The sequence below is a fragment of the Schistosoma haematobium genome, chromosome ZW (genome assembly GCF_000699445.3).
Source record: "Schistosoma haematobium chromosome ZW, whole genome shotgun sequence".
Lineage (NCBI taxonomy): Eukaryota > Metazoa > Platyhelminthes > Trematoda > Strigeidida > Schistosomatidae > Schistosoma > Schistosoma haematobium.
Window position 1 is genome coordinate 79,273,881 of NC_067195.1, and position 11,906 is coordinate 79,285,786.

Genomic DNA, 11,906 nt, shown 5'->3' on the forward strand with positions numbered 1-11,906 from the left:
ACACATTACGCCGAGAAATGGAGATAGACATGATAAAAATGAACAAGAATTGGATGGAACTAGAAAAGAAGGCCCAGGACAGAGTGGGTTGGAGAATGCTGGTCAGCGGCCTATGCTCCATTGGGAGTAACAGGCGTAAGTAAGTAAGTAATCCTTCCCCACGAAATAATGTTGGGTCCTCATATTCTCGAGTTACAGTTAGTGTGACTCTATTTAAAACGTATTTCATGCATTGAGTAGAGAGTCCACTAGGACTGATTAGATGGTACGGATCAACGACACTAGATATGAGGTCATTAAGGTCTGATTCTTGTGAAACATTTTCATCAAATCTCTTGAAAATCTTATTAGTAGATAATCAACCACTAGAATAATCAGCGTCTATCAAAATTTTATTAGGTTCTTTACCATCGTTTGATGCATCCGACAAACTTTCCTCATTTTTGTAAGAAATTTGATCAAAAACATGTGAGTCATTAAGATAACTCATATCTGTTAAAACAACTAGAGAACCCCGATAAGTAGATTCATCAGGAACTTTTGTTGTAGAATGACGAGCTCCATTTAATGCAACTGTCTTCATTATGCTGCTTGATTCATTTTCTGTTTCTTCGTGGGCGGATACTGCAATAATTTTATGAGCATTTAATAAGACATCGTGTTTCTATGAGTTGGACAAGTCAGTGTTTGTACATGGTATTTCGGGGACAATGGGATTTGAACCCAAGACAGGGCATGTCTCTAAAATGGACATTTCTGGATCACTGGGCGCATCATGAATAACTGCCACTAATTCATTTACATTACCGCTTATCAAGGATTCACGGAGGCTTTCTGCAGTCATTTTCCAACTCTGTACGCAAATTAGAAATTAACTTATCAACTGTCACATCTTCAAAATATGGATGATTTAGAAGTCGTATGCGTAAATTGTTTAAAACATTCAACTGGCTCTTTTTGAAACGCTTCTGTTGTCACTCAAATAGAAACTGTAATTGATCAGAAGAGATGGTCATTTTCTGAATCAGCATTGTAATGAAAATTTCTCATCGAATATTGTAGCATATAATGAAACTGAGCCATTATTATTCACATAGAGTAATCACATTGCATCTTAAAGTTAAAGGATTCGTATCATTTTGATTTTATTTTTTATACCTACATCGACTCAATACTTATTATACTTTCTACATGATTTGCGTTTTTCATTACTAATGGAATTTTTTTTTCAAAAAAAGAGAGAAACATTCATTTTTAAGTTTCACTAATATAGTGAAGTTTTCACTCGTTGAAATCGTGAGCCATTTGAAGCTAGAGCACCATGAAAAAACTGGAAGCAGTGGACGGCCGTTTCGTCCTATCATGAGACTCCTCAGCAGTGCTCATCCACGATCCCGCCCCCCGCGGAATTCGAACCCAGGACCTACCAGTCTCGCGCCAGGCGCTTAACCAGCTAGACCACTGAGCCAGCATCCAACGGCGTTAAGCCGTTACCAGTGGTGTTAATGTCTAACTTCAACCAATCCACGAAGTTGCGCCACCGTACACCATTGTCTTCAGTGAGTTCCTATCTCACAACAGATCTGGTTGTAACTTTGTTCAAAATATCAAGTTGACTAAATCACTTTATCTAACTGTAATAATCTAATATATGAGAATATTAGTAGTATTAATAATACTAGTAATAGTAGTCATAGTACTACTAATAATATTATCGTTTACAATTAAAATTAAAAACTACTAATCAAATCCTCTTTTAATCAATCAATTTCTTGTTACTAGGTCATTCACCATACAAGTATGTATATGTATGTATGTGTGTATGTATATTTATAAAATGTGTATAGACATTATTAAATAAATTGTCTGATTGTGCATGTGTTCATTCTCATTTCACTGTCTCATATCACATGTCTAATCTAAGTTACTCAGTAATATCATTTTACTCCTGTATGTGTCTACATTTAAACATTGTACATGCACACACATACTATACAGACATATATATATATATATATATATCTTCTTTCATATGTCTGTATACATCCAATGATTTCTACCAATCATTGTATCATTTTATCCAATCGTTTTATTCATTATCTTTCCTACTTAATTTTATTATTATTATTTATTACTTTATAGTCCGATATCAGTAGTCAACGTATATCACATATTTTTTTCTTCTTTACTTCATTCAACATCAATATCGTCTACTTATTATTTTAATTATAATGAAAAACAATTCTGTATTCTAGTAGTTAAAGCTAGACCATTATGGAAAACCTGGAAGCACTGTATTCTCAGTAAAAAAAGTTGTTAATATGTTATATATATATAATTAATTTATCTTATCTTAAAGCATTTAGTCCCTTTGATAAATTTCAATAGTGTAATAAGAAGATGAAGACTATCAGACCTATGTGATGATATATTAGCGCAATACATTTCGAACAATCTGATCACACATAATACACTTGTTTAGAACATTTATAGATAAAAATAGAAGGTCAACTAGACTGGAAATGGTGTAAGAGGAGACAAGGATGATGATGATAATAATAAGAGTAATAACTAATAATAAGCCAATATTACCCAGGGTAGGTTTAAGGTGAGAACAAACTATTTTTGAATACACAAAGGGGGTTTTAATTTTCGTATGGACAAGGCTTCAACAAACCTTAGTATACACCTTTTTACACTTTTATGCAACATTACAAAAGCTGAGTTAAGATCAATCTTATAGCCTATTTCGATTATATGTTTAGCAATAGAGGATGATGGATTTGTTTCTGCAACTATTTTGGCACATGGTCACACACCTTAATTTTGGGATAACGATTGCTCCTCCCTGTGTGTGTGTGTGACACTTAAACTGGTAAGCACAGTGGGATGTGACACAGTCGTTTTCATGTCATTTAGGTTTTGGATGAAGTATGCACCTTGTTCTTTCAAATTGTGTTCACATTATTATTACTCTTATTATTATCCTTGTCTCCTCTTACCCCATTTCCAGTCTAGTTGACTTTTTATTTTTATAGATAAATGTTCTGAACAAGTGTATTATGTGTGATCAGATTGTTCGAAATGTATTGCGTTAATATATCATTACATAGTTCTGATAATCTTATTTTGTTTTAATAAAACAATATTTCATGTTTTATTTTAATCTTTTAAGTCTACTTTTGATTATTAGACTTTTGTATTGACATAAACCAAGTGCATAGTTCAGTTTTCTTTTCAAGTGTCTTACTATAGTAAGCTCACTGAACTTATCATTATTATTTTAATATTAACCATCTCTGATAGATATTTGATACTTTTGAGTCTATGCTATTTTGTTATGAATCGAAATTTTATAATTCGATCTAATTAGTTGGATAAGGTAATTTAGGAATAATGCAATAAGTTTAATATATAAATTTGTTCATTGTAGCTCATTTACTTATCTAAATAAAAATTAATATATAGGGGATTCATAATAAGAAAGTGATTACGAATAGTTTTAAAAGTTATTCTCAAACTCCTTACTATTTCAGTACATTGTGTATGTGTATGGGTGTATGTATATGTCATAGATTTTTGTTGTTGCTATGACACTGATACCAGTAATTCAGATGATCTTCAGATGATATTTAGTGGATTCACTTTCTTCTTACACAATGAATTTCATACTCTTCATATAACCATCTAATAAGTTTTTATGTAAATTGTACATATACAGATTGCTGTAATTACATTTCTCTTGGAATAGATCATCCACAGAAACTGAATATTTATAAATAGGGATATTTTATAAAATGCATCAACTAACCTGTACTCTTAATTTCTATCATATTCTGTGTGTTCAATTACTGTTTATTCACATTTTTCATTATAATAACGTTTCAGCCTTTGTCATAATTGGCTCGAGTATTTAGTAGCAATGACTGATAAGTACTCTGTTTTCTTTTTTGTCACTAATGTATATCTGTACTACACTATTCAGGTTTTATCCTACGCTACGTCTTTTAAACTGTCACTGATTTCAGTATGTGTTTCTTTTTCACTTGAAATTTATTAGACTCATAATCAATAAACTTACTTAAAAATCTTGAAATCTGGGATTACGATTATTTTGATGGAGATTTGTTCTCTGAGCTCAGAGAACAAAATTCTATCAAAATCATCCACCTGAGCTACAAATCTTCTCCACCATCTCATTACGATTATTATCCTATTAATACTTCGGGATTAAAAGAGATTTCGCCTTGTCCATCAAGCGACGAGTATTATCAATTGTTTCATGCCTTTCATAGTTGTAAAATATATGAATCTCATCATTCGTAGTCATATAAAAGTTTCAGAAAACCCAGTTATCATTACTTTTGAATCACTTTTTACAGATAGTGAGATTATTTCATCAGAAGTAATGAGATTATATCTCAAAATATAGACATAATTTAAACATATTAATTAGATAACTAATCAGTTTATTATTTGCTGGGCTTTCCATATAGTCTACATTATTACATGAAGGTATAATATTTGAATTATGGAATACCTATTTGTCATCCTTTTACGTACAAGGAATTATTATTCATTGAGCTGGGGTTATACCGACATTAAGAATTTCTTTACTGAAACGTGTTTACTTACGCTGTTTACCCTTACTTGTTAGATTTCTGAGAGTAGGTGAAAAGAAGCTGTAGACAGACTGGCATGAGATCAGTTTATGAAAGCATTGACTACTAGCTCGAACCATATCACTAGGTTCAGACTTTCTGCTTGGGGGATACGCAATACATGTAGTCTATTTGGAGACGTTGAGTGATATAATACACAAAATTATTCACAGTGATGCAGTTGGATTTTTTCTCTATCTTTTGCTAAATCTGGTGATAATTGTTGTTCATCCTTCAATCTCATGTGTCCTTTTTGAGTTGTATTTTCTATGTTTACCTTCCCGTTACTGTTAAGACCAAGTCTTCTTGTGCGCTTTTCATCTTATTAATTTAATACTTACATATGCTGATGTGAGGTATGCTAACTTGGACCGATATAAATTCGTATCAAGTCCTATATCGTTAAACCGGTTGGCTATTTATTAGAATATTCGCATTTTGAATATGTTATCATGACCTGTATTTTCTCAAATAGTAATTATGTTAACAAGTTAAAATGTTTTCCACTTGACATGTTACCAACTAGCGCATTCTATTTAACCATTATTCACTAAAGTTAATTCTTAGCGGTTTATCTACTAGATTCTCAACGGAATCCATTCTGACATCATCTCACTGTCCTAATGAGGTGTGACAATTTAGTGTGATGTACCAGGTTCTATGTTGTATATGACTGACTAACTATCTCGAGCACCCAAACCAACATAGTAACAATGAACTTAGACACATTAGGTAATAGCGTTGTTATTAAAGCATATTTTTTAGTTTCGTTTTCTCTAAGATAAATAGTTTTATTATGAATCTTTCATAATCCTTTCTTCATAATATCATCGTCTGATTTTACTAAAAATGCAAAAGCAAAACTTTGCAGCCATTATCTCATATGGCTGATAAAGAATGCGACACTACTGGATAAAAAATGCTAATGATCTTTATTCTTGTTATGTCTACGTTGCCAATTACTTATAAATAATCTTATTTAGACCATCCCTGTGCGTGGTATCGTGAGCACGCACTACTGATGAGTTCCATACTAGAACGAAAGAGTTGTCCAGTGCTTCATGAGTTTTAATGGTGGTTTAGCTATGATTAGTTTTTGACTTAAAATATGAAAATTTTCCAATCTACCTAAGACCTTATACTAACAAATCATTTTATTTAAAATCAAATGACCTAATCTATGACTCACTTCGTTACATCATTCGTTCCTCAATCATTAGGTAACAAACTATCATTCCAGTTCGTATATAATGACTTCGATAACTATGGTAGTCTTGTTAGTATTTGTGTAATAGATGTGGGTTTCATAATCTAGTTTCCTTGATCAAATGAAATTTAAAGGACAATTCATATTTAAAATTTTTACATGTTAACAGATATACAAGTAAGTTGCGTAATATTTATCATAGTTTTAATGTAATGTATTTACCAATTATAGGTTTATCTACTCAAATTTGTCTCACATACACACGTTTGTTCGAGGTTATCTATTTCAGTAAATATCGTCATTTCATTTTATTTGTGTTTGGGCTGTGATACTGTCCGGTTGCCCAAACAGAGGTTATCCGATGTCACTACTTTAACTACCCGGTTTCCCTTACTGAAGTTAGTAGAAAAGAAGTAGAATTTTAGAGACTGTCACTTATTATTATAAGCTAAGTGGTTTGATTATTTGGTCAACACTACTCTACTTTGTGGGTTGTTAATATTAACTGGTACACTTAAATTCAGTGTTTGATATTTATGATTAGTTGATAAAAATTCTTGTGTCATTCGTCATCATGGAGTGTATAATAATACCGTCCCATTCAATGATATTAACTGTAGGAGGTTTCATTACGGAAAATCTATCAGAGGTCTTGATTAGAACACCTAGCATGTTAGATCCTTTAATGATATTCCCATAACTTTCGGATTGCCTTTTTTCCTAAGGGCGATGGCACAGTGGATAATGCTATTTTTGTGTGCTAGGTTCGGAGTCGATTGTATGCTCAATGTATGCACTACTTATTATTGTTCCAATCCAAAGTTTGAACCTCACTTCATTCATTTCAATTTGGACAGTAGGGTAATACTATTGTCTCACACATATTGTCTTGTGACTCAATGCCGTGTACATAAACCTGTACTTAATATGTGTCACATAGTCATGGTATTTCAAATATCCTTTAGTGAATAATATCTTCGCAAATAAAATTTGAACTCATAATCTTTCATGCGTTTTACAATTTTGTTATTATAAATATCATTAGTCTTTTCTCGATTTAATATGTTTTACACGTTTATTTAAATCTTGAATGAGTAAAAGTCATTCAAATTTATCTTTACTTTAAAAATGATCTCAACTGAGAAATAGATTTTCATGAATACATTCAACCAGTGGTATATGATTTTATTTGGTTATCTTGATTTCTGTCGTTTAATTTGATTGACCGACTTGTTAAGTAATGACAAAGTTTAGGGTTAAGATTTTTATCGTTGAACGTGTAGCACATCTGCTTTTCAATGTTTAATATGTATTCAATATCTAGCATTTTTCTGTTCATTTAGTAAGTGAATGCTGCACATGAAATCATAATTTTCACTGATGATTTCATCTTAAGCTGTTATCTTCATTGGATTCGCTGTTTTTCATTTGAAAATTTGAGATGTGCTACAGTGTCATGTTTATAGAAGGTATATGTAGATTACTTTAGATTATTGAAATGAAATCACTGGTGAAAAACTACATTCTTATAAGCAGTACTGACCCATTGAATGAATGGGGAAAATACTACAGAACATTAGATATTGCATTTTTATTAAACAGTGAAAAAGTATGATTATCCTCACACCAATGTAATCCTGAAAAGTCAGTGTTTAATTGTTTATTATAAATTATAACCTTCTAGATATCAGTGTATATATTTTGATATAAAAAAGGCGACACCAAGGTCTAAAATATAGTTTACATCTAATGAATAATAATAGGCACTAATAACCTATATTATTTACCTAAAATCATCTTTATCAGTAATGAAACAATCAGTTTATGATCACCTAAGTCTTACATCATTCTCCCCATTCTTAGTTTCATTTTATCATTTATCACCCGTTATTCTCAAGTGTGTATACAGAGTTCATTGTGGTCACTGTTATTGCGTCATTTCGATCATTATCTACATCGTAAACACCATTCATCATTATATCATTATTATTTATTCTTGTCTAAAGTTTTTGTGTCTATCACCTACCATGAAACATTCAATTATTAGTAGTATACATATATATATATATATATATATATATTTCCTTTATTTAATGTTCATTATTTACTTATGCCTCTGTTATCATCATCGTCATCATCATCTTCATTCTCATCAACAAAAAGGACTATCAGAATTTTGCTTCTTTTATTTTTATCATCCTTCCCATTTGTTTGATTGTCTGTTTGATGATGTTTGATTATGATCGGGATATGAATGTTGATATCTAATTGAACGTGGTGGCTGGCTCGCGTACTAATTATTGTTTGATTTGTTCATTGTGTGTCTGTTCTTGTTGTGTATTATCGCTTGCATGTTTGTATGTACTGATTTGTATTTAAATTGTTGAATGTATTTGTGTGTGTATGTGTTTGTTCATGAATGAATGCTTGTACATATGTCCATGGTCCACTACTCTCAGGTACAACAGAACGTGTTTGTCTAATTATTGGATCGTTCGATGGTGTCATTACTGTACAGAATTATATAATGGATCGAATCATGGAAAAACCTGATCCTAATCCAAATACAACTGGAGAAGGCAGACTGAATGTTGAACGTCATAAGCAGGTAGGATTTTTTATTTGTTATGTTGTCGTTTCCTTCTGTTTACTGTGTTATCGATTGATACATAATCATATTATCGTTCACACTGTAGTTCAACTAAATTACTTGTGATCAGTTTTTATTGTCAATATTTTCCTTAAAAATATTCTTTCTTTTTCCAATATTTTACTTTTTGTTTTAATTTTTAAAAATTTGATATACAGGTGAAAATTCTTGTACCGAATAGTACAGCTGGTATGGTTATAGGGAAAGGTGGATCATATATTCAAGAGATCAAAGAGAAAACTGGTGCATATGTGCAAATTTCACAAAAATCTCGTGAATTCAATCTCTTAGAACGATGCATTGTTGTTGCCGGTAAGTTATTCATGATGTATTGGAAGAAGATTAAATTATTGGAAACTTCTGGTAATTATTTATTGGTCATTATCATATATAGTCAACTATACAGAAACAACACAATGATCTGATGGGATAAGGAGACGAAATTATTTAGGTCAATATTTTTTGTATCGATTCATTATGAATTTCCGCCAGGGTGATAGGTGTGAACTTCGTTCACCTTGACATTCACATTAGATCCTTCTGGTTTATCAACATTGTTATCCAAGTTTTTAGGGACTCCCATCTCTTCCAGAGCTTTGTCATCAAGTGTAATTTGGTTGATGGTTCGCTAACTAAAAATTCCCAATTACTTTTCCTTTTTTTCAACAGAAAGTCTTTGTTATACTCGATTCGATTCTCCCGATTGTTGTACCAATTGGTTTTAGTGTTACACTGATTTTAAAGTGCCTTATTACAAGTCATAAGCATATAGAGTTGATTGCATTTTAATACATTAGTTCCTCGTACTTATTTTTCGCTCCAGAAAAACGTTTCTGAAACTCATTTCTAATCTCTTCTTTAATGCATTTACATAGCATCGTATGAAACCTTATTCAAAGTTTTCTTCATATTTGAGAAGTGCATAGTACTGTTCAGGCACTTCGTTATACTCTGTAATGGGAATCTTAGGATTTAACCATCTACGCATAACATTATATAGTTGCTAACATTTTCAAATAAAATCATCCCCATATAAGACATACTTACCCCTCGTGAAAGAGGATAGGCCACCCACCAGTATGATCCATCCAAATCTCTCCTGGACAATTCTCTCCAGTTGCTATTCATCCTTTTCATGTCTGCTTCCAATTCCCGACGTAGTGTGTTCTTTGGCCCTCCACTTTTCCGTTGCCCTTCAGGATTCTAAGTTAGCACTTGCCTTGTGATCCAATTTGGGGATTTCTGTAGTGTATGTTCTATCCACTTCCAACTTCGTTCCCTAATTTCCTCTTCAGATGGAACCTGGTTTGTTCTCTTCCCCAGTATCCTGTTGCTGATAGTTACCGGTCAACGAACATTGAGTATCTTGAGTAAACGGTCAGCTATAAGTACTTGTACATTTTCGATTATGGTTGTAGTTGTAGTAGTAGTAGAAAACAACTTTGCTAAACAACTCTAACCATAGAAGATATACTTATTAATAATAAAATGTCATAATTTTCATTGTTAAAAACAAATTTGGACTTCAATAAAAATTTCAAGTTAATAATTGTTATTTTAATTTTGTTATTTTAGGTGAATTAGATCAAGCACGCGCTGCTGTTCATTTAATTTTAAATGTTATTGCTACAGATCCACAATCAGCTAGTTGTCCAAATCTTTCATATCATGATATTCAAGGACCAGTAGCTAGTGTTTATCCAACTGGTTCACCATATGCAACACCGATTATTCCTTATTTAACAGGTTCGACTATTTTATCTAATCCATCAATTGATACAAATTCTGCTTCTGCTACAGCAGCAGCGGCCGCTGCCGCTGCAGCGGCAACTATGATGGCAGCAGCTGTAGCATTTACACCTGGTCCATCATCACAACCAACCACATCATCATTTATTTCTTCACCAGGTGGTAGTACTACATTTGGATTTTTTCCACCGAATTTTCAATCAACACCAGATATTGCAACAATTGCAGCGTTAACATCAAATCCTACAGCTACTGGTGGATCAATCGTTTTGCCGTCTATACTGCCTAACACTGGTAATGATAGAACTCTATGTAGTAATTTGTCAGGAGATTTATTTTCACAAACTGTTGGTGTGGGTGGTAGTAGTTCACCATGGTCAAATATTTCAGGACGAACTGGATTCGATGTAATAGTGCCTGATCTTAATGCTGCTTCTGCATTAACAACAGTATCAGTTGCACAAGAACCTTTAACTGGATCTTTTATATCACCTAAACCACAAGATTCTCAGTCAAGCCGTTCTGCATTATCGCCTCCAGTATACTTTCCTTCATCTTCATTTATTCCAGGTAGGGATTGGGTTGATTAGTGTGTGGAAGTTTCACTGTTAGTGATGCTTATTGTTTTATGTACTTAATATATTGTCATTTATAAAACCACAGATTGATGTCGTCTAGTTTTCCTTCTTAAAACAATAAAAATAGTTTCATTCGCTTAAATTTAAACTCTAGTTCCAAAGTTAAATTTTATTGTGTTTAGCATCCAAACATTAGACATCTTGGTCTTTATGTTTTGTGAATGTTAGCTATGTCTGTAAGTAAAACGTGAACTGTTCTTTTGGTAAGATACATTGCACTGAACCACATGATTATAATGCTTATTATTGTACGTGAAGTCATAAGTGATTCTCAGTCGTATGACTTTCACGTTTTGTGTTATACTGTTGAGCTTACTTTAAATAACTGAGTGTTATTGTATGGTCACTTCACGTCAAGTTGTTCGTGACTTGAACAACCGTCTGACAAAATACCGACTGTTTTAGATCCTAAATCACTATGGAATCATCGCTTCACTAAAGTCTCAATATTCACCCTGTTGATTAGTACCAAACAACACAAAAAGCCGTAATTCTTCGAGAGGTGATAGGTTGCTACAATGCAAATAACATTAGTAACACTATTGTTGCTTATAATTTCAATTAACTTAGAATAGTTAAGCTATTTGATTTGTCGCTGCTATTTGGATGGGTTATTTTTATATTATCAATTTTCAATAATTGTTTACATAAACCCATGGAAATTAGTTGACGTAGAATAGATTATCATCAACATATGCAAACACCACCTTATGGGGAACAAAGCAACAATGTTGATTATGTTTAATAGAATAATTATGTTTATTTTTACTAAAGTTTTTTCATAGAGCATTTGTTTAATTTACTAGCCGTGTGCTCTATCACAAATCTTTTGGTGCATAAAATGTAGTACAATATATTCAACCTTTGAGTCGATGACATTATAAACTGCTGGAACTTTCCTAAATAGGTTGGAGCAATTTTTGATACTTCCTATTTTTTAATTTACAGTTGATTGACCACTAAATAGTGACCAGTGTCACTTTTATTTACTACATTAATAT

General features: G+C 32.2%; 1 protein-coding gene across 2 annotated transcripts in view; it reads left to right on the forward strand.

The window, feature by feature from the left end:
• Positions 1–11,906, forward strand: part of NOVA1_2 (RNA-binding protein Nova-1) — a 46,627-nt gene that overhangs the window by 28,709 nt on the left and 6,012 nt on the right. The window contains exons 2-4 of one of the 2 annotated variants that reach the window (XM_051212401.1): positions 1,783–8,476; positions 8,677–8,830; positions 10,094–10,837. In XM_051212401.1, the coding sequence (XP_051072582.1) occupies positions 8,288–8,476; positions 8,677–8,830; positions 10,094–10,837 (1,087 nt within the window). In that variant the 5' untranslated portion in view covers positions 1,783–8,287. The remainder of the gene's footprint in view (positions 1–1,782; positions 8,477–8,676; positions 8,831–10,093; positions 10,838–11,906) is intronic. The other variant, XM_051212402.1, reaches the window with a different exon arrangement.